The sequence below is a fragment of the Protopterus annectens genome, chromosome 11.part0, assembly GCF_019279795.1.
Source record: "Protopterus annectens isolate FY-2018-M chromosome 11.part0, PAN1.0, whole genome shotgun sequence".
Lineage (NCBI taxonomy): Eukaryota > Metazoa > Chordata > Ceratodontiformes > Protopteridae > Protopterus > Protopterus annectens.
This window is the reverse complement of record NC_056745.1, coordinates 174,614,481-174,642,298: the sequence shown is the minus strand read 5'-3', so window position 1 is coordinate 174,642,298 and position 27,818 is coordinate 174,614,481. Positions and strand designations below refer to the sequence as shown.

At 40.7% G+C, this 27,818-nt stretch overlaps 1 protein-coding gene across 3 annotated transcripts in view; it reads right to left on the bottom strand.

Annotated features, from left to right (window-relative positions):
- The window catches only part of CRACR2A (calcium release activated channel regulator 2A), a 1,193,169-nt gene that overhangs the window by 145,847 nt on the left and 1,019,504 nt on the right, over nucleotides 1–27,818 (bottom strand). For all 3 annotated transcript variants that reach the window (XM_044087573.1, XM_044087571.1, XM_044087572.1), the window contains exon 15: nucleotides 13,874–13,955. In XM_044087573.1, the coding sequence (XP_043943508.1) occupies nucleotides 13,874–13,955 (82 nt within the window). The remainder of the gene's footprint in view (nucleotides 1–13,873; nucleotides 13,956–27,818) is intronic.

Below are 27,818 nucleotides of genomic sequence, written 5' to 3'. Positions count from 1 at the left end.
CCAATCCTTCAAAGCCACATACTCCAGGGATCTAAACCTTGTAATCATATTAAACAAAACATGTTGGAGGGATAGGTTCCTGACCCAGAGACTCCCCAGACTCTGGAATAGACTGCCCATACATGTCATGCAGAGCACCTCTTTGGCCCTCTTCAAAAGGAACCTTTATGATTGGATGGGAGAAAGGAAATTCACCCCAGGGTCACATCAGTCACCCTGCTAGACAGGGGTCCAGGGAATTAAATAGTGTGGGAAGAAATAGCAAGGGAATTGTTATGGCTAGGCTTGTATAGGCTGATAGCCTAGTACCAACCTATGAACCTATAATACTGTAGTGTGTTAACTAGTTTGGTAGGTGTTCTAATCCCAGACAGGTCAAGTGTGTGTGTGTGTGCCTGAGAAAGGAACAATGCTTTTTAGAGTATGCACACTCTTTACAATTCACATAACCACCTTTGGCAATCCTGCTGTTGTCACCCACCTAGTAATACACCTCTGGGACTGCTGTAACCCAGTAATCTCCATAGCGCATGCTGTAACTGCGTAATGCTGTAGTGTAATACACTAGTAAGGTAGGGGTTCTATTCCAAAACATGGCAGGTTTGTGTGTGTTTGACAGTCAGAGTCTGTGTGGAGGTGGCTGTGAGTGTCTAACCACTGGACATGTTGGGGAGCGGATTTTGTAGTTTTCCTATATGGTGTCCATATTATATGTCACAACAATGTCCACCTCATGAGGAGTACAAAGGTCAGTCAGCCAAGGGACTGTGTTGGCAAGCCATACCCCTACATCCTGGCAAATGGCCTGGTGAACAAAGTATGCAACCCTACTATTACCCGGAATACGTTCTGAACCCACGTGTCATACACACTTGCCTAGAATATCCCACTATGTTGCTAGTACATGACAGATAGTAGGCATGGTGTGATTGCAGTGGGCTGCAGAGGGCATGGCACCCTGTAAAGCAGTAAAACAGGCAGATAATTGCAGACAATGTGTCTTCACTATGTTCCCCACTAGATGACTGCAACATCAAATGTGATCCACAGAGGCCATACAATGCCTTACACATATGCCCTGTATGGACCAATGCCACTGACACCAGGGAATACTTGTATCATGCTATCAATGCAGGTGCAGGGTCAACCTGCTGTCTATAAGCAGGTCCTGCCACACCAGGTCAGTATTGGCATATCTGAGGATAACAGTATAAGCAGGTCCTGCCACACCAGGTCAGTATTGGCATATCTGAGGATAACAGTATAAGCAGGTCCTGCCACACCAGGTCAGTATTTGCATATCTGAGGATAACAGTCTAAGCAGGTCCTGCCACACCAGGTCAGTATTTGCATATCTGAGGATAACAGTCTGTGTACACAACATGTGCCAGCCAAACCAGGTACACTTGTACATGTTACTGTACATTATTGTGGGACATGTACATACCAGGCAATGTCCATGTCAAGGACTATCAAACACAGACATGGCATGAATTGCAAAGATATGGCCATATACAATGGTTACCAGGATGTCAGCACAGTTCATACAATACCCATCTGTGTGGGACATTGCAGACATTACACCCCTGTACCACACTGCACACCATTGTCGGGTGGCATGATGCTAAGGATTACCCCTCACCCGGCCTTGTACAGCCATCTTGCACAGCCAACCACTACACACCCATGAAGCAATGCACACATGCATGTCAGTACTGGCACCTTATGTCTGCATGTTGGGTATGATGCTCCCAACCACAGTCACACCCAGTATAACTCCCATTGGCATACCGACTGATGTCAAACACGTTCACATGCCCTAGCCCATAGAACCTCCGGATATCCCCTGTGGTGCATGCAGTACCTGTGCATTACTGCAGTGTGGCAAACTAAGTACTTAGGAAGTGTATTTGTGGGCCTGGAAAAGTGTGTCAGTGAGAGTCCATTAGAGAGTGTGGTTGTGTTGACAATGACATCCGTTCATGTGGACAGCTGCGTGTGCTACACCTAATGTATGTCTACTATATCGCTGTTGCAAATGTTGCTCACCATCACACACATATGTTCTTACAGCACACCAATATGTCAGCTTTGTGGCACATGGAGTAACTGCATGCACTTGTAATAGTAATGACTAGTCTGTCAGGGGTATGAACCAGTGTACTGGTAGGTGTGTGATAGATGATGCTTAGGTTTTAGTCTCCAAGCCCTTTTCTGATGTACTTTGCCTCTGTCTGTCCCTCCCACACACTCCCTGGTGGATGTGGAGTTGTACACCTGCTCAGCAGCAGCTTGTGTTTTGTAAGTGATGGTCATGATTAGGTGATGGCCTCTGCACCTATTGCATTCCTCCTCTAGCTGATTGCATGTGGAACAGCTGTGATGATGTTCCCATAGCCAATCGCATGGGAACACAGTACAATATCTAGGAACATTATGTTGGTGTTTGCCCATGAAAATCACTGTAAGTGGTACCTGGATCTGGTGTTTGGTAAACGGCATCACATATGATATCTGGATGTTCCTCAAACATATACAGTGGGAAATAGCCTAAAGACAGGAGGGTGATGTGCCAGACATGACTACAGCATGCAAGTGTGGCTATGCTTAATTGAGACTACTGCCTGTTTAACAAGTTGTGTGTGGTAATGGCTATTCTGCATGTTTTAAAACTGACAAGACAGTGCTCTGTTTGTGAGGGGACCCCATCTGTAGGATCATCTGTGGAGTGGTCAGTGTGTGGAACCATTTGTTTCCTGTATTACTTACTGAACACACATCTGTGAACTGCAGGAGCATAGTGTGAGGATTTCCGTCAGTACATGGTGATAGTGATGAGTTACTGCCATCGCATCCCTGATTGGGCATATGTCACATGAAACAGTGGTATGACAGACACTGTCTGGGGTTTTCCGTGATATGCCAAGAATGGCCCACTGTTCATTGCTGCAGTCACAAGTCTTCTACACTTTGTACAGATGTCATGCAGTATATATGCTTGTGTTGTGCTCCCTCTGCAAATGTATACCATCTGTTGTGTTGGGTTGATGGTCATATCTATGCATGCTGTTATAAGTAATCCTGAATGCTGTTGACTATTACTAAGCCATATCTGTGTTTAAACTGCAACACCATAGGCTGTACGGGATTGGAGGTCCCAGCAGAACCTCCTATCCCACTTCAGCTGGCCATGGCACCGGGCATCAGCATATCTGGGGCCCAGCCTTGGACCTCCACCTCTGCCGGCTCTGCACAACCTTCTGGTAGAACCGCCACTGAGGATGGGGTTTGTCCCCCCTGGGAGCAGGTCCAGACAGGAACATGTCCTCTGTCGTACAGTCCTGGAAGTGGTGTATAGGGGGGCTCAATAAGGGGTTTTGAGGCCAAATACGCCAGCTCAAGGGCAGAGTTTCACATTTACAGGGTGAGCCTGCCCCTCCTAGACAGCCTCCAGCACTGCCACCTTTGTGACTGTTTTGGTGCAGTGGTGGCTGTCCATGGCTGGGGACCTCCATCCCACTGTTTCCATCTAGGGACTCATGGGCTTATGACTGCCAAACACCCCTCCCCGTCCAAGTTGCATCCCCTCACGTGTCATATACTGTTCCTGTATGCTGTCTTGTCGGTCATCCTACCCTACCTATCCTCCACGAGCATACCTACTCTCCTTCCCCCAAATCCCACTCTCACCCTACAGAAACAAAAGGCCAATCGGTTCCTAGAACATTTGCCCCATACATAGCTGTCCATTTTACACATGTGTCCACTGGATACATGTAACCCTTTTAATATGCATCACAACATACTCCAGTTGTCCTCACTCCTGTCTCAGGCACACAATCCTGGTATGCACATGACGCCTAAAGGTTCCAGGTACACGTGATGCAGATGACCCCATTGTACACACAACACTACCGGTCTTTCTATGGTTACCCCATTTACCTTTTTCATGATGATGAAGTCACACACAGCACCTTGCAAGAGTATTGTTATCACATAATGATTGGACAGAACTGTGTTAATGTAAATAAAATGCAGAGTGATGTATTTGGCCAATGTACAAATGTTTGCGTGTATTAATGAGACATGTCTGTCTGAGGAAGTCTTGATATTACATAGGACAACATCACTACATAATACAGGCGTTGCTGGGGTTTCCCTTGTCATTCCTTTGTAATGCTTTGTTGTCACATGGGATGTTCCTGATATATCTATATATATGGACGTATCTATATCTGGACATAAACACACACACATACATCTACATGATGGAATACATTTCCTATACTGTTGAATGACTGTGCTGGATGATATGTTTGTGATAAGATCCAATGTCTGTACATCTGCCATGGCTTAGTGGTAAATTACAATAGCTGTGTGTGCAGGGTCCTGGTTTCGAGCCTTGCAGAGGCCATTTATTTTGTTGCTGGGCAGAACAAGGCCGTTGGATACGGAGTGATTAAGGCACATTAAAGCAGTTGTGATTGGGTGTGTATGGGTTTGCATGGAGCTAAGCAATGCTAACCTCCGGTTGCAGTTTCTTACACTCAGCCTCTACATTGCTTCACCAGTGTAATACTCGTATACTGGCAGCCAAACAGGCTTACACTGCATTTGGTGTTTGCATCTGACACTCACACCCCTGGGTGGGGGTTAGGACTACGATATTACTTTGTGATGCCTATTACATCGGATTACATGCCTACAGTATCGGGAATGGCTGCCCATTAGGCGAAAGCATGCCGTTCGACTGTACGGAATCCGCGGCCTGTCCAAAGTTTGATTCATATTATTGGTGTGTTCCTCTTACAATCTGCACCTGTCTGGCTAATACATGGGAACTGACACTCTTCAATACAAACAAGTAATTGGGTTTTGGAACCCATATCCTTCAGCCGAGTCATGCTACTGCATACCTAATATTCTATCATCTTTCTAAAGCTGACAGTAGAATATGTGCTTTCTGTCCCCATCAGAGCTCTCATACAACTGGGGAAAATACCAACTGAATCAGGGACACGTCATAACAACATCAGGGTCACATTTAAATTATTAGTGCTATTAAACCTGACACATTGACAGACTCAGAGCATATGAATTCATACACATTTTCTCAGGTAAATGATGTTTATAATCCTTAATTGTTGTCATTATTCATTACGTGTAATTCACCACCTTTCCGACCCATGGGTCATCAGGCTTTCCCACCCTTGTATTCAGGTATGTATACACCTCAGCCAGAATGGTCGGTGTATCACCTTCTTTTGGTCTTGGCAATTTTTGGGGTGTCCCAAAATGTTACAAGATTAGATTTCATGTGTGCACTGTGTACCCACCCCGGTTGTATTGTGCCTGTGGTCTGGGGAGCATTGGACTATTTACATTGTCATGCTACATGTTTCATGTTTCTTGCTTGGGCCCCTCACTTCCATTGGCATAGCCTGTGAACATATGTCATTCTTGTGTGCTGTTTCCTAAAATAGCTGTATATCTGTGTATAGCTACGTGCACACACACACATTATATATATATATATATATATATATATATATACACATACATATACACACACACACACACACACACACACACACACACACACACACGTATATGTATATGTCTGCAACTATATATTATACGTGTGTGTGTGTGTGTGTGTGTATAAAGCAATGCATACTCCGCGCAAACGGACTTACACACGCTTACTGGTGTTTATACATGCTTAAACCTGCTTACTAGTGCCTTATTCATTATGACACTGACACTTCCCTCCAGTTAACTTTTAATTATTTTGCAGGTTATACAGTGGACAGATGTCGCAATATGTTCATGTACAGATTACCAATGGTAAATGGTATGTGATGCAGTGGGATTCGGTATGGGAATGTCTGTTCGTTAGGCGGTTGCTCTAACCAATACACTATTGCTGTGCTGCTTCATTTGCATATATACCCATACACCCATGGCTCCTGGTTCCCCAAACACACACCACAACGCCTCCCTAACACTGCAGTCATCCATTCTCCAGTTGGATTCGTGGTGCATCCACATCACTACACATTGGCCACTCCCTACTCCTATAGACACATCCCATTGGTTGACTCACTTCACGTATCCTCAGAACTCCCAAACTTTTAGTCCACAAACATTGGTGACATGAGCGACCAAAAGTACACTATTCGCAATTTTTGGGTTGTCCCACATGGGACATGCATGTCAAGATTAGACTCTATACTTCATTACATCTTACTCCCGTTAACATGACACTACAATAAATTAAGTATGACTATGTGGTAATGCACACGTTACACATGAGAGCGTTATTATGTTTGTGTTCGGCGTATTTCTTTTACAAATAGACTGGTTTAGTAATTGGCGTTGCAGTAGCAGGCAGATCACAGGAATGATTCCATGTGTGGGAAAGTCCTCACATTTGATGTTTTTCAGCACAGCACTGACTTCAGACATTGTATTCTGCGTTTTAGCAGTTTCGTCCCTTCCCTCTTATGCACAGCCTATTATTCTATCTACTGTTGAGGTTTGTAAGGCACATTCATGTTATTCATGTCTGCAAATGGAATGAATGTGTTACAGAGAATGTACTTCTACATAATGATGTCTGCATATGTGTATGCATATAAACTTATAATAAACTCGCTGAACTCCACGGTGTGGTCCAATCAGAACCAGCCCATCCAACCCTGGCACGCCTGGCTCCATAATTTCATACCTATAGTTCCTCCACCCCACCCGAGTTCAACATACACAGAGACAATCCATTGTCCAGTTGTTATCACAGCCATAACACACCTCCACACATTGCCCTCGCCTGAGCGTTAGGGGCCCTACACGTATGTTGTCCCAACCCATGTATTCTCAGGATCTCCCACCATTTAATCCTTGAACATACCTGCCCTTGCTTGTGTACTGGTCGGATGGCCAAATAACCTATCAATTTTTGGGAAGTCCCACCAGGGACTACCCTGTGTGTGTAAAGTAGGCTTAGCAGATCAACAATGTTACTCCCACTGGTAATATCCTGCCTGTGGTGTGACTAGCAGTGCTTTGCTCACTCCTGCCCAGCTTGATATGACATACGCTGACAGCGCTATATAATACTGGGCTTGCTGTTTCCCTTCTCATTCCTTTTGTATGCTTTATTGTTACGTCATTCTTTCTTCATATATATATATATATATATATATATATATATATATATATATATATATATATATATATATATATATATACACACACACACACACACACACACACACACACACACACACACACACACACACACACACACACACACATATCTGTACATACTTATATACATTTCCTATGCTGGGCACTGCTTAGACCCGCGCAAGTGCACTTAGACTTGCTTACTGGTACTTATATGTGTTTACTGCTGCTTATTTGGGCTTACACCTGCTTACTAGTGCCTTATTCATTATGACAGTGCCACTTTGCTTGAATGATATTTAAGTTAAATATCTCATGCGATACTCTTATGTCAGTTTTACAGCAAAATGACATTCATTCCACATGGGAAATGATATGTGCTATTGTTGGGCTCGAACCGTGAATGTCTGTTCATTAGGCGGATGCTCTAAACACTACACTATTGACATTTACGTCAATTCCGCATGTTTTTCTCTATTTGACTGAATTTGATGTGTAAGCTACGCTCGGTGGAGGGCAGCAATGTACAAACACGCTGCGCTTTGCTTACACCTTCGATATTGCAGCAATTCAAATGTATAATAGGGACACGGGGACTCTACTTGTGAAAGTTCTAGGGACAGAGCTCAACATTCCACTATGTGCTTGTGTGTTTACTACTTCATACAAGAGTGTCCAGAAACAGTGAAATAAAATTGCTTAGCATACATTTCGGTATCCACGGACACTGAATTACTGACTTACTATTAGAGGCGGGCTCTACTAGTAGGCATAGTAGGTTTTGCAACTGTCGGGGCATGTTTACACCTCTGTAGAGCACTTGTACACACCCCCTGCACATCGAGGGTGCGGCGGCATGCCATCATACATAGTCATATGGCACTGCGTAGTGAGGATGCTCAGCACAAGGCTAAAACCGTACTTGCGCCGAGCTTCTTGAATCCCGGGGATGATCTTTCACTTTAAAATGCAGCAAGGAGACACAGTGTCTAAAACTAGGAAGCTTTGTGTATTGTCTCTAGGGTGAAATAAGTTACTGTTCTTGAAATGTGAAGGAATGTAATTGTTTTAGGACTTCAAGTATCTGCAAAAAATCTGAGGTCTATGTATTTTCACAGGTAGATGCTAAATACTGCCAGCTTCCAGCAAAGAGGGTTTCACCCGGGATAGAGTCAAGATGACAAAAAATGATGTCATTCTGCAAGCTATCCCAGCAGTAATATTAGAGAGACAATGCATTCTACATTCTGTCTTGGACCTGGCAACAAGAAGACCCATTCACCACAAATTTGCCTTGCTCTGATGAAGTAAGTATCTAGGGAACAGTATAACTCTCTTAGATATAGTCAGGAATATAGCAAAGTTTAGTTTAGGTATTTTTCTTTATTTGACACTGTCCTGCAATGGTGTTTTAAATATTTCATGTGATTTTGAACTCTGATGTCTCTGTAAATATATATTTAGTATTGTCTTGTTCTTTTATTATTTATTATTAAATATATTTAAACATTTCATTGTGGCTGATCTGTCTAGAGATATTTACGTTATGAGAGAAAGTTCACACCGGGGATCACACCAACAGTACTACTAGATAGGGGCCAAGGGTACTAGCTGCTAGTACAAGGGTCTAGGGGACTACTAAAGGGGCGGTGAATACCGCACAACGTGGCTGGGCTAATATATGCCTTCGGGCAGATAGCCCAGTACCAACCTATGAGAGTATTTGCATATTTATTTGGTGACACTGTGTGGGCCATTCCTAATAGCTTTGCTCTTGGTCAAACTACCATTTGCATTAATATAAATATTACACAGTAATAATGGACACCTTTTGTTAAGGGCCCTGAAGTAGCTGATAAGGAGTTGGCTGGTGGCAATGATAACCTTATAGTTTCGGCAAAGGGTGCATAGCTTGTAAACTTGTGCCAGCTTCTCCCAGGTGTGTGTGCGTGCGTGTGTGTGTGTGTGTGTGTGTGTGTGTGTGTGTGTGTGTGTGCGCTGCTTGGGCAGGAACAAGAAGCAGTGACTGGACAGAGAGGGTGCTGGAGGTCATAGCTTTGCCACTCAGCTGAGATCTCAACTCTATAGCTGTGCCAATGGGGAGTCTTACTGCGGATCTGAAGAAAGAGGGAGAAACCAGCCTCAAACTGACTGGTTTCTGTGCACTCTTATGAGAAATTGCACTTGATGCAGAGAGCTGCATCTGGAATAGTGTGTGTACCTGTTGTCCTCCCAGTGTACATCCCCCACTGGTGCCAGTGGTGAGGACTGAGGCTCTTTGATTGCTGGTCCAGTGGTGGGTCATCACAGGGATGAAGGTGGAACAGTAGGAAAAATTCAAGGAATTACAAGCCTATTAACAAAACAGAAGTGTCAGGGATTGTCATCAAGAGAATCCTAAGGGAAAGCTGTTGCTTTTCTGGAGGACACCATTTCTCAAAACAGCAACCGGCATGGATAATATGGGTTCCAAGAAAGAAGAAGATGCCATTCAGTACTCATAAATTCTTCTCTAACCAACACATAAAATTTTATCAGAAGGAGATCCACCAAATGTGATCGGGCATGTCTTTACTAAGATCTCTGAATCAGTGCCACACAGGTGGCAAACTGGAAAACTACAGGATGGGGGGAGGGAGTAGAAACAAGAATGAAGCACTACTGGCTCTGTGAAATACAAGGATGAAGCCTTGAGTATGAAAGGGGTGATGAGAGATATCTAGTGGCTTACGGATTGGAAGAGCCAGGTATGGGTAGATGGGGTAGATAAAGATGAATATCTCACACTAACTCATCTATTTGTGGGAAGGGGAAATGTTATTTCCAGTTGGTCAAATTGCTCTCATGCAAGCAGAGGCTTGCATGATAACAGTAGTTGTGGGGAGGGGGGTATGCTCAAAGTCAGTGATGCTAGTCTTTGTAGACACGTTTGTGGGAGCATGCATATGCCAGCTGAGGGCATAGAATGCCCACACAATGATACAGTTGCTCAAGTTAGCTTCCAGGAGGAGAGTTCAAGTGATATAACAACAAAATCACTAATTGTTGCCTGAAAGAACACTTCCTGAGGTCAAAGGGTTGGAAAAATCAAAGGAGGCTGTGTTCAGAGGGAGTACATTAGGAATAAGGGTAGAAACAAATGGAGTAATGCAGGGGGGTTACTCCTGGATCCAGAACTAGTCTGTTTACTCGAGTCTAACACACCTGGGAGAACACGTTATCCTCATTGCTAATGACACAAACATCTGCTGCAGTAGAGAATTATGGGAGGAACGTCTATGTCAAAGGTAGAGCTACTGCCAAAGTTATATTGCCATACCTTTTAAAGTTCAGCACTGTAGAAAGAGCCCTGACATTTACAGAATTTTAAAGACATAAAAGTAAAGAAAATAAAAAAAATGTGTAGTACTGTTGGATAACATCACAATAAACTCTGGGACTGATGACCTGTGAGTGGTGATTCTGGACATCATTCATCACCTCTATGTAATGATAGAGACCTGCAGTTGGTCAGACAAATGGTTTTAGGCATACTTAAAAAGATTATACTATTTTGTATTATAGGCTATACACAGTACTTCTCTTGCTGAAGCAACAGGTTGTTAAATATACGCAGTTAACAAAAATGTAACATACCTAAATAATAGAATAAAGTTTAGGGACAAGAAAAATAGTATTACATGCTATCACGCTATGGGTAACATATGGCACATTCTCTGCAGGCAGAGGTGTAGCTAGCTTTTCTGGGACATCATGCCATCCCCAGATCTTGGGCCTGCCCCCCCAACTTTAAGTTGAGGAGGAAAAAGAAAAGTATGTTCCTAATCAAGCCAGATTTGTTCTTCCCCATCTATGCTCCCCAGTCTTAAGGAGTGAAAAAAAATTAATAAAATAAACAAAACTCTTCTGTACTTTTTAAACTACAGCAAACTGCTTGCTATATCTGTAACAAGCGGTTACTACAGTTTAAGCCACACAAGAAGCACTAAAGGTATTTCACTTAAGATGAATTGCAATCTGCCGTTTGTACCCCAAAACACTTAGGGTGGCTGCTCTCTGATTCACACTGGCTATGGCATTGTCTACAGAGTCCCTTGAAGCATTACCTAGGGTGCTGCACAACTACAAATCACTGCTTAAAAGTGCAGGAAACTAAAGACACTGACTTGCTTAAAAAGGTAATAACAGCTTCTTTGAAAGGAGATGTCATTTGAATTTTTTCTTAGAAGAAATGTTTCAGAGGTAAATAAACCCATCATACAAAAGAATTTGCTACAACCACTCTAAAATATTGACTATTACCACCGATAACTATAGCCCAAAGCACTGTATTTACAAAACACTGCTACAGTAAAAGAAAGAACTAGTTATTTTTTCAGACTCGGTGATAAATTTACACTAATCAACTCACTGCACATGGGCACAACATGGTTCTTAATGACATCACATCTTATTTTGTCTTTTTTTTAGAAAACCTTTCACGTATCTAGCCTATTAATTTAATGCATTCTGGATTTTATGTCTCTTTACCCTCCTCCTCTTTTTCTTTTTTCTTTGTCCCATGCTCTCTCAGACGCATCTATAGTTTCTTTTTCTAGTACTCATTGCATTGTCTTTTCCATTTATGTCCCACCTTCTCCATGAAGAAGAATTTTCTCAGACCTAGAAGTAGTTTGTTCCTTCAAACAACTAACTGTCCAGGTTTCCCTCACTCTCTCTCTCTCTCTCTCTCTCTCTCTCTGAGCTTTCTGCTTTCTTCATATCTCCAACTATCATGCTCCCTTTATGTCTCCTGGTCTTCAAAGGGAAAAAGTATCAGTTCTTTACTCTTAATTTCTCTACCTTCTGTACCACTTATCACACTGACCTGCTTTGAACACCTGTCAATTGCGTAACACCACCTCTTTTGTATGGCCTGCAAAAAAGCAAGCAGTTCATGTGATGTCTCATCAAGGCTCTGACCAGTAGAATAATTACAGCCTTATATCTGAAATCTAGCCACCCAGCAGTGTAAACCTTTGCACTAGATGACTGGCACTGTTGAAGTGACATTCCGACCCCATGTTCTTAAATGGGAAAAAGGGTAGTTGGATGGCTGGGTGGATATGAAATCTGTCTCATTATAGAGATACTCCAGTGCCATGACTGCTGCTGTGAGTGGCTTTTCACACGGTCCTAAGTGATCCTGTCTTGGTGTGACAGCAGCTCCACCGGATGCTTTACCTTTAATTCATTCCCCCATCTAGTAACAGACTCTCAAGCTGACATGGAAGGATGCTATCAGGGGTAAGGAACATATTCAGTGGAGACCTACAGTGGTTTGTTCTAACCTTCTGTGTTCATCAGTCTGTTTTCTTCCAAACATCTTGGAGGATAGAGAGCAGGATAAACCTACCCCCCATCAGCAAATGACACAGACTTATGGGGATGCAGTGATGAATGAGTACTGTACTTTGGTCATCACCACTCCGTGAGTTCCAGTCTTTAATGAAGCCTCTGTTGTGCCTCACTTCCTTAAATATCATTGTACTGCAGTGTTAATGTTAGGTATCCTCTGACTACTGTCTTTTGTTGTGTGCAAACCTATGTATGAAATGCTCAGGCTTATAAGCTGCACAAGCCATTGGGATGTGATGTGTATAGAAGCAGAACTGAAGAGCAAATGATAGGATCAAATGGCCACCACAGTTCACAAGTGTCACAAGGTATAGTACTCATTTTCATCCTCAGAAATCCTATGGAGAGATGTAACCTTTTACAGTGCTGAGATAAATTTGAAGAATGAATTTACAATAATTTATAATTATTCTGTAACTGGTAACTATTAAAAGCAATACTGCACTTCATTTTTGGGTTGTTTACATTCCATTTCAGATTTGATCATGCACTATATTTTCTGCACACTTTGTTACACACTGTATAACACATTTTGGTAAGAAAAGGTTGAACAGTTATGATGGTCACATTAAACATTACAATGCTTAAGCAATAACTGACAATGTGGTGTGGTATATTCAAGATTTACCCACAGTCGGTGTGGTTTAATCACAAGGGCGAAGCCTGAGTGATTAAATAAAGCCAACCGTGGGTAAATTACAATATACCACAACCATGGATTCGGTTATTGCTATTATACAATAACATTATTTAAGAAAAAAATACTTACTTTTCTTAAATAATGTCTTTGTATAATGGCGCATTACTGTTCTTCTACTGGGTGTGGTACACTGCTTCCTTGTTTTGATGTACTGAGCATGCATATGGAAGTTGCGTTCCACGCCTACCCAGTACATCAATGCATTGAAATGGAAGCAACAGAGAAAAGAAAGTCTTCGTTGCTCCGTTTTTTTTTTTTTTTTTTTTGTTAAAAAAAAAGTTTTGAGCACTTTATACCAACGGAAAAAAGTCCGGGCAACCGGACCTTTTTCCATTGGTATATTGTGGGATTTACAACGGGCACGCTGGCCAATGAACATGCACATTTTGGAATATTAATGGGGGGGGGGTCATTGTATAATATGCAGTTATAAATGCCTCGAGCAGAAAAGTATTTATAATTAGAATTTCTGACTTAATTATTACCCTCTTCTGATTACTATATTCCTCATACAGCCACTTTCTTGAAGAGAAAACTGAACTGCCTCTCACTGATCTGTATAAATGTGATGGGACATTTCTTCCTCACCTTTCTTGTCCTGCTGTATCCCATAACTGCAAAGCAACTCTACAATGGTCCACTGTTACTGTCTTCACGCAGTAGTCAATGCCTGAAACAAAACAGATATTTTATTTAAAAGTGAATTCATGCTGCATGATTATCACCACACAAGGTTTATTCCAGCTAGGAAAAGGTTCAACTAACAGTCATAATGATCCTAAGGTCCTTGAAAAGATGACCAAGTCTGCCATGAAATAATACTGCTGCTGCCACAAAAATAGTCATTTATTTCATTTCGGAATGAAGCTGTGCCTGCATAGGTACTGTCTGTGCCAGACTGTATCTCTTAGGAAGTATTATTATGGCTGTCATTCTGTTTACACAGGAAACAGATGGTTACAGTTAAGACAGTGCATTTCAATTTGAAGTCTACTTGAGCAAGATTTTTTTCCCTTCAGGTCTGTTTGATATTTATGTGTTACACATGGAAGTACAAACAACTTTAAGAGCTTATTATTAGTAACTTTATAGGTGATGATAAATAAAACAACGTGTCCTTCCAATGCAGTATTTCTGCTGGAGCCTTGAAAAACAAAACAAAATTATCTAAGACCAAAAACGGAAACTGACATATCTTGATGAAGTCATAAGGTAAATTATGCAAATTAAAAACAAATTTCTCTCTCTTGTAGAGTCAACTGCTCTCTAACTTATTACTGCTGTATAGTATGGCCTACACAGGCTGCCAGGTCAGTCTAGGATCATCATTAAGGTTTTGGTGTTGGTGTGCTTGTCTACACATGACAGTTACCGCTTACCTGAAAAAGTATGGTTCTACATTAGACCACAATGAAGCAGCTGGTAGTTACACAGGGGTGTCTTGAAAATGCTGGTATTCATTCTTTTGCATATAAAGCACCTCATCTCTGGTATTTACAGTTTCAATGACTTTGGAAGTGACCATCAGTGGCTGGCTTCTTTAGAGCACGTAAACTTAATATAACTATAAAATTAAAAAATATTTGTTTTTTCATGTAAAGACATGCATCTGGAGCATTTCTCCCCGGGCCTCCGCTGAAAACAGGATCTGTGGAACCCGGTCAACAAATGTTAAATAAATAAATAAAAAATGTTGCATAACGAGTCAGATGGTATATGATGACTGATTTTCTAGTCTGTTTGTTATAGTCTTTTTGTTATGTGAAATTTTACATATTCCATTGCTCATTAATCTACATTTGCTTTTACTCTGCACAAAGTGTTTTGTGGAGAACCTCCTTAAATAAAACTGAAGTTGAAATTTAATTTACTTCAGAGTATACAGTACTCTCTGATAGTGAGCATATTGAGAAGATCCCATTAGTCTGAACTTAAAATATCATTTACATGTTATGAGACTGTGGGTTTGATCTTATTTTTTTTTTTTACTATTATTTATCTTTTGTTGACCAGGTTAGTCCCACTAGGGACTCCCTTGGCACATGTTCAACACAGTTCCAAGAACCATTTTCAAGCCTTACAGGTAGGTGACAAAAATACAGTTGTGTAAGCTGAACTTACCATAACAGTAGATGTTCAAATGATCACTGCTGTAGTAGCGTTGGCTATGTGGGTTATATCCTGCCACGGTTATATGGCCGGCCAGTTTCTAAAGCTTCAGGGCATCTTCCACACACCCAAACTGTTAAGCAGCTTGAGCTGATCTGACTAAAAGGCAAGTTTGGAAACAAAGCCCTTTAGAGCTTTTTTGCCAGCAGAAAGAGGGAGGCTGAGCCCTGAAATTACTATGTTGGGAAAAAAAAAACCCATAAATGTCCACACCTTGGCATAAAAAACAGACAAAAAAAACAAGGGGAATGGAGGAAGGAAGTGCCTACTGCAGCAGTGATAATTCAAACATCTACTGTTATGGTAAATTCAGCTTACACAACTGCGCTAAGTTCATCATATTGACCAGTGCTGCAAATAACCTTAGATACTTGGGTAGATGTCATAGCTTATTACATTTGGAAAGTGGAAGGACAAGAGCCCAATAACCCATGCAGAATGGTCCAAGCAAAGCTTGATCTGGGTCTAGGGAAGGAATCAAGCTTATAGTGCTTTGGAAAAGTATGTACAGAGGACCATGTAGAATCAGGCCCTAGTAGAGAAGGCTGTGGCCCTACCTGGAATAGATTTGTTATGGTGGGTATAATAAAAGGTAATAGCCTTAGACAATCATTTAGAAATAGTCTGTTTTGACACAGGTTGTCCCTTCTTCTTACCTCCACAAGAAATAAAAGTTTTATCAAAATAGTAGCTGAGTTGTCAGTGGACATCTAAAGTATGGAGTATCCTCTCTCCCTATTTTTGAGATTCAGTAAAAAAAAAAAACAAAGAGATGGATAGTTTGGTTTAAAATAAACCTGGATACCACTTTAGGCAAAATAGGATTAGTTCTCAAAGAAACACTGTTTCTATGAAAAATGAGGTAGGGTACACTCACCATAAGAGCTTGTATCTCAAGATACCCTTCTTAAAGAGGTCAGAGCAATCAGCAAAACTGTTTTCCATGCTAAGAACCTCAGGTCAGCTAGATTAACTGGTTCAAATGGAGCCAATGTTAGCTTGTCTAACACAAAATTAAGATCACAGGGGTGTCACAATATTTTTACTCAGGGGGCCACTTATACAATTTAGGGGTCACTTACCATACTTGGAAAGCTTTGGGGGGACCCCATATTACCAACATGTATGTGCCCATTCAAAACAGTTTGTTATAGGACATACCGTTGGCCAGATAAAATTCTTTGGAGAGCCAGATTGTGGCCCTAGGGCCACCTGTTGGACACCTCCTAAAAACATTAAGGAACGTCTGAAGTCTGGATGACTAGGGATGTGATAAGCATCTTATAACTCTAGTGTTACCAGGAAACGTGAAAGGGGGAGTAGAGGTAACAGGTTCTGAAATACCATCGTTTTGAATTTCTGCACCATCACAAACAGGTTTAGGAAAGAAAGCCCCAGAACTGGTCTCCAAGCAGTTTCTCTCTTTTTTTTTTTTTTTTTTTTTTCCTAGTGCCAAAGAGTCTGACCTGGAGGAAGAGGAATAACCCCTGGAAAGGAGGAATTTCCTCCCATTGCCAATTATATTCAGAACCCATTTGCCTGAAACAATGTGTTGCCAAACGGAAAATGGAGATTAAGACTTTCTGGAATAAAAAGGGGGCCAGGGTGGGAATGGGTCACAAGGTTACTTGAGTAGTCATTCAGATATATGAACTGTCCTTTGTTTTTCGAGGTTACAGACTTCTTATTGGAACTCCCCTGCCATTTATTCTTAATTCAGTCTGGTTATCTAAACTCTGTTGAGACTGTTTATTCTGTTTTCTGCCAAAAAAGGAAGAGGAGAAAGAACATTCCTTGCACAATTTAGAAAAGGAGAGCTAAAAATCTAAGAGCTTCCTTGGATCAGTTTACCCCTTTCATCACTCTTTTTGATCACCTCTGTAGCAGAGGGACCAAACAGTACATCTTTATCCAAAGGATAACTTACTATCTAATTTGTTTACATCATCTGGAAGGTTCCGAGAATGCAGCAATGCAAACATCCTTAAAACAGTAGCAGTGGCCATAGACCTGGAAAAAGTATCAACAAAGTCATGCAGACACTGCAAACAATGACAAGAGACGTATGCAATAGAAGGCACTAAGTTATTTAATGCAGATTTTTTTCCCCACAAGAAGAATCTGCAGCTAAAACACTCACACATCCTTCATAACTTATCAGAGCAAACTTTAACATATGAACCTGACAATTCAAAATTCTGAAAAACAAAATTGCAGAGGCACAGGCTTTTTTCCTCATACCTACCAAAAATGTTACCATTCTTATCAGAAAGAGAAGGATTAGAATTAACTAAGTGCTTAGTAGCAGTGGGATCAACTAAGGCTATATCTGCTGGGTCAGTTTTGGGAATAAAGTAAAGTATACATTTTAAAAAACTGAGGAATTTAATACATCCTATCTGCCTTTTTGGGGGCAGCTGGCTAATGGGAAAATTGCAGGCAGTAACACAAACATCTTCTGAAGCTAACAGAACAGGAGGAATGGGTGCAGGTTCTTGAAAATCCTTCTCTAACAACTCAAAGTATTTTCAGAAGGACTGAGAAACCTCAGTGTTCTCCTACTGAAAACACTAGGACATGCTAGCAATAGTTTCAGAGAAAATGACACCTCCACAGGGAGAATCAAAAATGGAGATCTCCTCTGAGACTGAATCTGAGAAAAACCCTGAATTTGCCCCTCCATCTCCGTTTTGATTCAGAATCTTGAATTTCTTCAGGAAAAGAGAAATTCCTCTTTATTTTACCAGAAACTACTTTACTAGAAGGACCAACAGCCTAATTTAAACCCTAAGGCAGACCCAGTAAACTACTCCTGTATCAAGAAATTTAAGGAGAAGATACATGCATGGTTTTCTGTTTCTTTATGACATGAACCATGGGGCCAGTCATGGTATGTTTGGCAGCAGCAGCTGCTTCCCCAGGGATGGGCACAGCATTCTGGCACAACAGTGAAACTTTCCCTGCCCCTCTCCCAAGACCAAGTGTGTCTCTCCCTTGCCTACTGAGGGGGAATCCAACAGCTGCAGAGGATGTGGCTAACCTCTGACTGTACGTGCTATACCACAGGAATCTGGGTTAAAAGATGAGTGGTCTGAGGTGCAACAAATGGCAACAGCAAAGTCATCCACCTGTGTCGGAGGCAAATCGCTAGCCTGCTGAGGTGGCAAATGGTGTTTGCTTAACGGTTTCTTTTTTGTGGCTGGAAAAAAGACGGACTGTGGGACCAGTAGTTTCTTCCATATCAAGCCAAAAATGGTGCCGCTTTCCCAGGGAAGACAAGTAGCAAATGGCAGTAAAACTACCAATCCACAACAGATAGCTCCACCAAGGAAAAATAAACACAATTTCTGCACAGAAAATATATTTTTAGTTAGGTAACACTACTTTTAAACAGATAAAAAAATGAATGCTCTGTTTAAAAGTACATTACAGTCTCAAAGACTGTCCATTAAAACACAACACTCCTTGCCTTAAAATAACTTTCCTTAAGAAGAAGGTAATAAAACAACAATCAATAAATTTAAGAAAATGGAATTTAACTTATCTGCCCAGAAAAAGAAAGCACAAGCTATCGATCCTGAAAATCCTCAGAGGAGTGTAGTCCTTGACAGCAGTAAAGCTCTAAAGGGCTTTGTGCCCAAACATGTCTTTTAGTCAGCTTAGCCTGAGCTGCTTGACAGTTTTGGTGTGTGGAAGATTCCCTGAAGCTTAGGAAGCTGGCTGGCCATTACAACTTGTAGGATATAACCATATAGCTAAGGCTACTGCAGCACTGATCAATAAGATGAACTTCTGGACATGGAGAACTATGATAAAGACTTAGTGTTCTCTTTTGTGGGTCATATTGAACAGTCAGCTGCTACAAAACCAAAAGACCCTGTGGATATTATTTTTCAAACATGTCTTTTAAGAAAATGACAAAAAACAAAGTTCAAGAAAGGAAGGGAAAAAAAACAGTACCACTGTGATTCTCCTTCAAATTACAGCTAAACTTTGTCCAGCAACAACAGACCCTAGGAATTATTGCCCCATTAGCCTGACGAGTCGGATATGTAAAGCTACGGAGCACATCATCATGGACCCGATTAACAAATATATAAGAAATGTCCAAACTCTAGACCCCACGCAATTTGGCTTTGTGAAAGGGAGATCATGCCTGCTCAACCTGGTTGACTTCTTTGGGTCAGTCACCAGGGCTGTGGATGAAGGTGAGGCAGTGCATACAGCCTCTGGCCAAGGCCTTAGATACCATTCCTCACTCAGGAAGTATTGATAAACTCACCAAACTAAGCATCAACCCCTATATCACTACCTGGGTTGCAAATTGGCTCACAGATGGAGTCCACTACTTTCACAATGTGTGTTCTAAGTCAGACTGCCGACCAGTCACAAGTGGAGTTCCACAGGGATCGGTACTGGATCCTCTCCTGTTCAGCATCTACTTCTCAAACGTCCAGGCCAACACAAAGGGACTCTGGCTGACCAAGTTCACAGACCACTGCAAGCTGGGAGCCATTATTAACTCCTCAAAAGATGCAGACATCCTACAGAAAGGCCTCACTGAGACCAATTACTGGTGTCGAAACCATGGCCTTAAACTTAACGCCAAAAAATGTGTCATCCCCTTTGGTAAAAACTCATTTCCTACTAATTACCACATTGATGGGAGCCCACTAAACACTGAAGATGTTATAAGAGATCTGGGGATGCAGGTTGACAGCAACCACTCCTTCAATCACCACATTGTCACTGTGGTCAGAAAGTCCTTCTATGTAGCACATCTCATTACCAAGGGTTTTGTGTTCAGGAAGAAAGAGGTCATCATCTCTCTCTACTCTTCCCTCATTAGACCAATCATCGAGTATAACTCCCCATTTGGCATGTACCTCACTAGACACCTGCAACAGCTGGAGAGGCCACAGAAGTACTTCACAAAGAGGATCCTAGGCATTAAACACATGTCCTACACAGACAGACTCAAAATACTCCAGCTATTCTCTGTTTCATATCGCCTACTTAGAGGCAATCTCTGCTTGATTTACAAAGCCACGTGTGACCCAGCTCTGTTAGAAATGCTACATCTAAAGAAATTCAATCCCTCCATACCACATGCTCCAGAGACCTCAACATCATTACGACAATCAACAGGACATGCTGGAGGGACAGGTTCCTCACCCAGAGACTGCCCTTGCTCCCATACATGTCAAGCAGAGCACCTCACTGTTTCTCTTCAGGAGAAATGTTGATGAGTGGATGGGTAATAGAAAGCTCACCCCGCGGATCACTCCAGTGGGTCTACATGACAGAGGCACTTGGAACTAACATTGGGTGGCAGGATGCCAGGGCACTTCTATGGGCAAGGCTTGTATAGGCTCCAGGCCCATTAGCCTAGTACACACCTATAAACCTATGAACCAGTAGGACTCCCAGTCAGGAGTTAGCCATCTCACATACATTAACAAAAAGTTTCCTATGTGAATGTATAATTATACAGGCGAAAAGAGTAAGAAGATTCCATCACCATTCTTTTAGTTGGTACATTCTTTTTGACATTTTTATTGTTAATAGTTACTATTGAATTACCACAGTTAGTTTAAAATGATATTTAAAAATATTATGTAAATGTTATTTTAATTGAAAATAATTTTTTTTTTGAGGAATTACCACAAAGTGTTTAATGGTAAACTACAGAAGTTTAAATTTCCCCATTAAATGCCATGCTCTTCTATCCTATGTAAAATAAAAATTACACAAAGAGAATTAAACTGCTAGAACACTATATATCTATCTTTCCATACTGGAAAGGCCCCAAGAGATAAACCATGGAAAAGAGGTATTTTAATTAGTAGTAGGTTAGGATAGATTTTAAAAACACACAATGACAAATATGGGAGGATAGAGACTACATGAAATGCTAAGAGAGGACTTAACTGACCCCAACATATATGGCTCCTTTTTCACTACAGCTTTTCTTAAAAGTTTGTCCCTCAGTAATAACAATATATTGGCTATAATGGGAGATTATTTTAATAAAGGACATACTCACTTCTTGATAACTCCCATCCAGAAGCTAACAGGCATATAAAAGTCACAAAACACTTCATGGAAATTGCTAGTCAACATGTGATGTTTATGTATATGAGTATTCCAACCTTCGTATTCCAGTCTCCATCACTGTATTCCAGTCCCCATCACTGTATTCTCATATTAGAAAATATTACGTTATAGTCTCTCAATTCCATCCACACATCCTGCACCCACAATTATTTTCACCTCTCTGTCTTACTGGTGTATACAGAAAATGTCTGCATGGAGCTAGAGAGAAGAGACCCTAATCTTTACAGATAGCAAAAGCAAGTACTCTTTTAGGCACAGAATAACACTAAAACTATATAAACCAAGTAATAAGCCCCTATTGTTTTCAGGGAGAACCTAAAATGAAAAATCAGTGCTGCTTGTATTTTGGCAAAAGCTGCCATTGATACAAAGATAGAGGACATCATTGCAAATCTACTGAGAAATCTAGCTAGAGCTTACAATTCCTGTAGGGCCATCTACTTTAAGAATAGGATACAGATTTTAAGATACAAGAAGATAAAACCTCTCCTGATTTAAGATCAGGGAGACAGGGCATGCATATCTTTAATTACGAAAGCTTATAGTCATGCGACTTTGAGAACAAAAATATTAAGTGGTTAGCTTATTTGTTAAAACAGTCATTGTCTGCAACATTTCATTGCAATACTTTCAGACATTAATGGCATGGTAACCTGTCTATGCATAATTAGCCAGGCACTCATTTAATGCTTCCAGTCAGTTAATCTATTATTCTTCCTTTCTCATGGCTTCTTCCTCTAATCAGGCGGTAGTAAATGCTTTCAGCAGAGATTTTACCTGCCCACACATCTCACTAAAGGAGGACAAAAAAAAAACAGTCATCTCTCTCCCAACTAGCAAAGCCCAATGATTCAGTTGTACTGTGGCCAGTATCTTTAACTCCAAGAGACTCAACAGGCACTTGAAAATCGACAAAGTGACAAGCTAACACTTTATTTCTTTAATTTTGAAACCAACATCTACACAAAAAGTGCCGTGGCACATCTGTAGCCCTGGGTGAATAAGCTAACTGAACTTCATCATTGTCTGAAGAAGCAGCAGCAATTATCAACCCAGAATACCCACAATAGTACTTCAAGCAGCCCAACATAACTGACACTCCATCGTTGCCAGTGTCATAGATTTTAAAAAGACAGTCATCTCATTCAAATGGCCTTATCTGTGGGACATTCTGCATGTTTAAAGGCTGCCCAAGACTCATTCTAAACGATTACATTTCTATAAAACTCTGCCTGCTCTGTGCTCTGATCCACACCATGACCCCCCCCCCACACACACACACACACACTTTCTTCTAGCACCGAACTAAGCAAGGATTCCTCCTAACCACCACTCAATTTCTCTTGGCTACAGAACTCCTCATAGTTTCTAGCTTAAATGGCCCCATCCCGTAAAAGACTGTTCACTGCTAAACATTCCAATCAAATTCCTGATGTTTTGTATGTTTGCCTTTGGGAAGGATGGGTCTTGTCTTTAACCCTGTAAATAACTACATCTCTTTTCTCCACTTATTGATATGGAAAACACTGAGACAGTAGCTATTGTTTTTAGCAGCTATAGCTGTTTAGACATTATTCATATGGGTAATGCAAGATTTACAACTCGCACACTGATAGCAATGTCAAATCGGAGTGTACATTTTTTAATATTAATTTCAGTTAATTGTATACAAGAAATGAAAAAATAAGCATAACATCTTAAAACTAATGCATTGATCTTATTTTTATATGTGTTTATGTATTGACTTATTTATTTGAATTTTTAACTGGATCACTGATCATAACAGACCAGTGTCAGTCACAGCTCAGGGAAATACAAAATTTGAGGTAAATTCGTTAAATAACAACCACTAAACACATAAACTCCAGTCTGTATTAACAATTTTTAACTGAAAAGTAAACTTTCTTCTCACACAAAAGTTTTTTACGGCACTAAATTTCTTTCTAGAAAGCCAGGATCAGCCTTTTACCAGAAACTGCATTTAACCAGTGGCTAGATATAACCATCAATAATATTAAGTTCTGAAGTCAAAATATTTGATGACAACCCTCAAAAGCAGAAGATAGAGCCTTTAGCTTCAAAACATAACAGAAAGGTACACCTTTTCCTCACCAAAAATTATTCTTTGCAGTGAATTTATCACATGAAAGCCAAGACAGACTTTCTATCACAATAACCTTATGACAAGTGGTTAAATAAAACAAATATAAATCAGAATTAAATTGAGGTAAAAATCTGAAATGACAACCCAACACTAATAGCTTTAAGCCCAAGTTACAAGGTAAAAGAGAAAAACAAACCTTTTCCTGAAATAAAACCAATCCTTTATGTTGTTTTTTTAATTATTATTTTTTCAAAGAAAAGCAAGTCTGACTTTTTTCATATTGGCATTTAACAAGTGAAACAAGCACTAGTAAACCTCTAAGCTTGAGGAAAAACAACTTAATGACAACCCCCCCAGACCAGTAGGAATACTTCCCCAGCTCTCAATTTTGGTTAAAATATATAACTCTTTCTCATAGAAACAGTTATTTAACTGAGCCACCACAGGGCATCCTAATCACCTTAAATACAGAACAAAAGTAACTGTTTCTATGACAACCACCATAAATGGTAGAAAAAACAGCAAATAATACATTTTTACTCAAAGCTGACATGTTTTAAAATAAATTGTAGAAGATAATTGCGAACAGGATACTTACCTGACTAACCTTGGAAAATGGTAGCTGACCATCAGTGTCAAGAAATGTCAGAGATGTTGGTGCCCAACTTACTCATTTTATGCTGTTTATCTCATGCAGGAAGGAGTGGCTAAGAAACAGGGAAAGTTCCCTACACCTTTAGAAAACTGCTGGCTGATCCAATCCTTGGCAAAACATTCTGGACAGTTTAGGCTACTGAAACTGTGATCGAATGATGAACATCACAAGTAATGCCTGAACAGTACCCTCACATTTTGTCTGCCTCAGAACTGACACTTAGTGAACACATTAATAACAGAATGTGTGTGTGTGTGTGTGTGTGTGTGTATGCATGTATATAAGTATCTGCTTTGCAGCCTGTTTTTTACTATTCTGTTTCTCACCACTGAAAAAATGGCTGAATTGTTTTTCAGTGTCTGAGGCCTTGAGCTCTGGGACCAACTTTCTTTAGTATGTCTCTCTCTCTCTCTCCCTCTCTTTATCTCTCTCTCTCTCAAGGTCTTCTTTTTTAAAAGAGAAACAAGCATGATGTGAGAGTTGAACTGACTGACACAGGTTCTGGGTCTCTTACAGCACTTGTGGATTAGATTACACCTAGTGTTTATTGGGGCTTTTGTTTTCTTCTATAGTAATTAGTGTGGGGTACAGCTCTATCTTTCTCTTACTAAAAGACTGCTAGAGCTGAGCTATATGACCTCACTGTTCAGCTAACTGTTGCATCTGGAAAGGGAGAAAAAAGACAAGGATATTCTTTTTCTTTGTTTGCACTTAAGTTGCTTAGCTATTATAGCTGTTTTTGCATTGTCTGTTACCAGTTTATACAGCTATAGGTATTTAGAGATAACTTTGCTTTGCTTGTAGCATTTTTATACCATTTTAGTAATTTTCAGATAATATATCCTTCCCTGATATTGCTGGTTAAACATTAACCTTTCTGAGCTTTTTTGTTTCGTTTAATTTTGTTCTACTTAAATCACTGTCTTGAGTGTATCTGCTTGAATGGGGCTGGCAGCCATCTTAGAATCAGTTGTGAGTTATCTAAGTGAGGTTCTGCGTGGCTTGCAGCACTTGGGTTTCAGATTACACCTAGTTTTCATTATTCTTTTTTTGTTGTTTTTTTTTCTTTGTATTTACTGGGCAGTGCCTCTTTGAGTACAGTGGTGTGGGTAGTATGCGCAAGTATGATTCTCTCCTCTTGTATTACAGGAAGGGTACCTTCTTATACCATCCATGAGTTACTTATCCATGTCCACTTTGTCTAAACTGCCTGCACTGAGTTGCGTGAGCATCCTCTTAAGTGCACTTCTCTGCACAGAGTTCTAGTTGCAGTATGCAGTGAGGGCTTATGCTGAACATGTCAACAAACTTCCACCGCTATAATATCTGTCCCTCTTCTCATTAGATCATCACATACTCTAAATCTAGCAGCACTCATCATTCATGGAGTCAACATACTAACCTTGCCTTAATTGCCAGCTTTACATTACTTGTTATCCTGAAGTAGTGCAAGAACAGCCTCATCCTTGCTAATAACAAACTTCTGCTAAACTCAAAGGACTCTATCTGAGGGTAAATGCTTAACTCATCTAGAGGCATCCCTTTCTCTGCTAACTAAAAACAGCTCAACATTGTCTTACCCCTATGCATACCTAAGCAGCATCCACAGACTACAAACTCTAAACCACAGAAACACCAAAGCTCATCCACCACTTCTGGCCAGATGGAAAAATGACACAACCAGTTTCCAAGTAAACCCTCTTATGTTGATGCTGTTACAAATCTTTACCAAAGCCTAGGACTCTGAAGACTGGGCTTCACCCTAAACCCTCAAGCTTACCTCCTGCATGCAATTCATCACTAACAGTTCACTCTGACACTATAGCAAATATAGACTCTAACAGTCATCACATAACTAGCAAGCAGAAGCCCTTAATGCAGGAAGATGAAGCTAGTTCATCTGGCAACATCCTGGTTGTACTGGTCTCCATAGTTAGACGCATAGCTTTTCCACTCAGCAAGCTGATCAAAGATAGGTTATGTTTGTTGCCTGTCAGGTGTCAGGATACATATATCATCATTAAAGCCCTAAAGTCCCATAATCCCAGATAGACAGTCAACCTGATCATTGTGCAACTGGAAGTGAATGACTTGAGACGCACCTTCTTGGATCATATTAAAATGGACATGTTGGAGCTCTCTGAAGATGCATCTGAAAATAGACTGAAACTAGGATTGAGCAGTATCCTAAAGTCACCAAGAATAATGTTGCAATACCAACAAAAGATAACTGAGTTTAATTATTGGTTTAATTACTGGTGTCATTTGGGTAAGGGGTACAATACACATATCAGTCTTGGATGTGAAGGTTGACAACCTCAGCTTCTTTGCAAGGGATGGTCTGAATTTCTCTCTCTCTTCATGGCTCTCATATTGGTTAAGACATTTTCTTGAGCACCTTTCTAGGCAAGGTCAGTTTCCTCAAATGGTCATCTGGATCAACAGCCCAGTATGAACCTATAAGCCTCTGAAATGGACCTCTGGGGTAATTAATGTGACTCATATAGCCAACCACAATCAAAATCATAAAACAAGCAGTGCTTATTACAAGAAGCATAAACACAAAACGCACTACATGCAGGCATTCCTACTCATAAAAAAAACTTAATATAAATGTGTAGTTACTGAAACATGGTTTCAAAACAGTGAAAGCATGGCTGCAGTGCATGGTGCTAACATCTACCACTCCTTCAGATCCAACACTGAATTAGATGTTGAACCTGGTGGGGTCATATCTGCATTCCTAAGAAACAAGTGCACCTCCAGACTTGATATACTAGAAAATGACCTAAAATTCCTCCACATCCTATTTACAATAAAGAAAACCTAGTACCACATAGTAACCAACTACCATACCCCCTCTATGACACCAGCAGACCATGAGGCATATTTTAATAAACTGATATCCCTCATCATAGGACCTAACGCAATCCTCTTGGGTGACTTCAGCTGGGGAATCTACACTACCACAAATAGGCATGATCAGAGATTCCTGGACTTCATTAATGCCAGCTCATTGGACGAGCTAGTCCAGCTTCCAATTAACAGGGCAGGCCATAAGCCAATTGGACCAAGTTACCACAACAGGGTCCCATTCCCTCAGGGAGCCCTGCACTATGTTAAGACAGGGTCATTATGCCTCCCAACTCAGAGATTTACCTGAGAGACACTATCAAAATGCAAGGATTTTTCCTACTGTAATCGTACTCCCATATTACTTACAAGTCTGCTATTATTACTAACTGCAGCGTCATGCTGCTTGTATGGCTCACAGCATTAACAGATTGCACTCACATAGCAGTCAATTGCTGTTGATATGTGCTCAAAGCGGTTTTCAACCCAAAGTTGGTCAGATTAACCATTTGTTTTTGCGTATTGCTGCAGTTACTGTATCAGAAGACGAGGATTCTTTTGAGGACTGATAGACAGCTACTGTTCTCTTTGCTTCTCTTTCTGATATGGGGTTTACAAATAGCTGTTACTAGAAC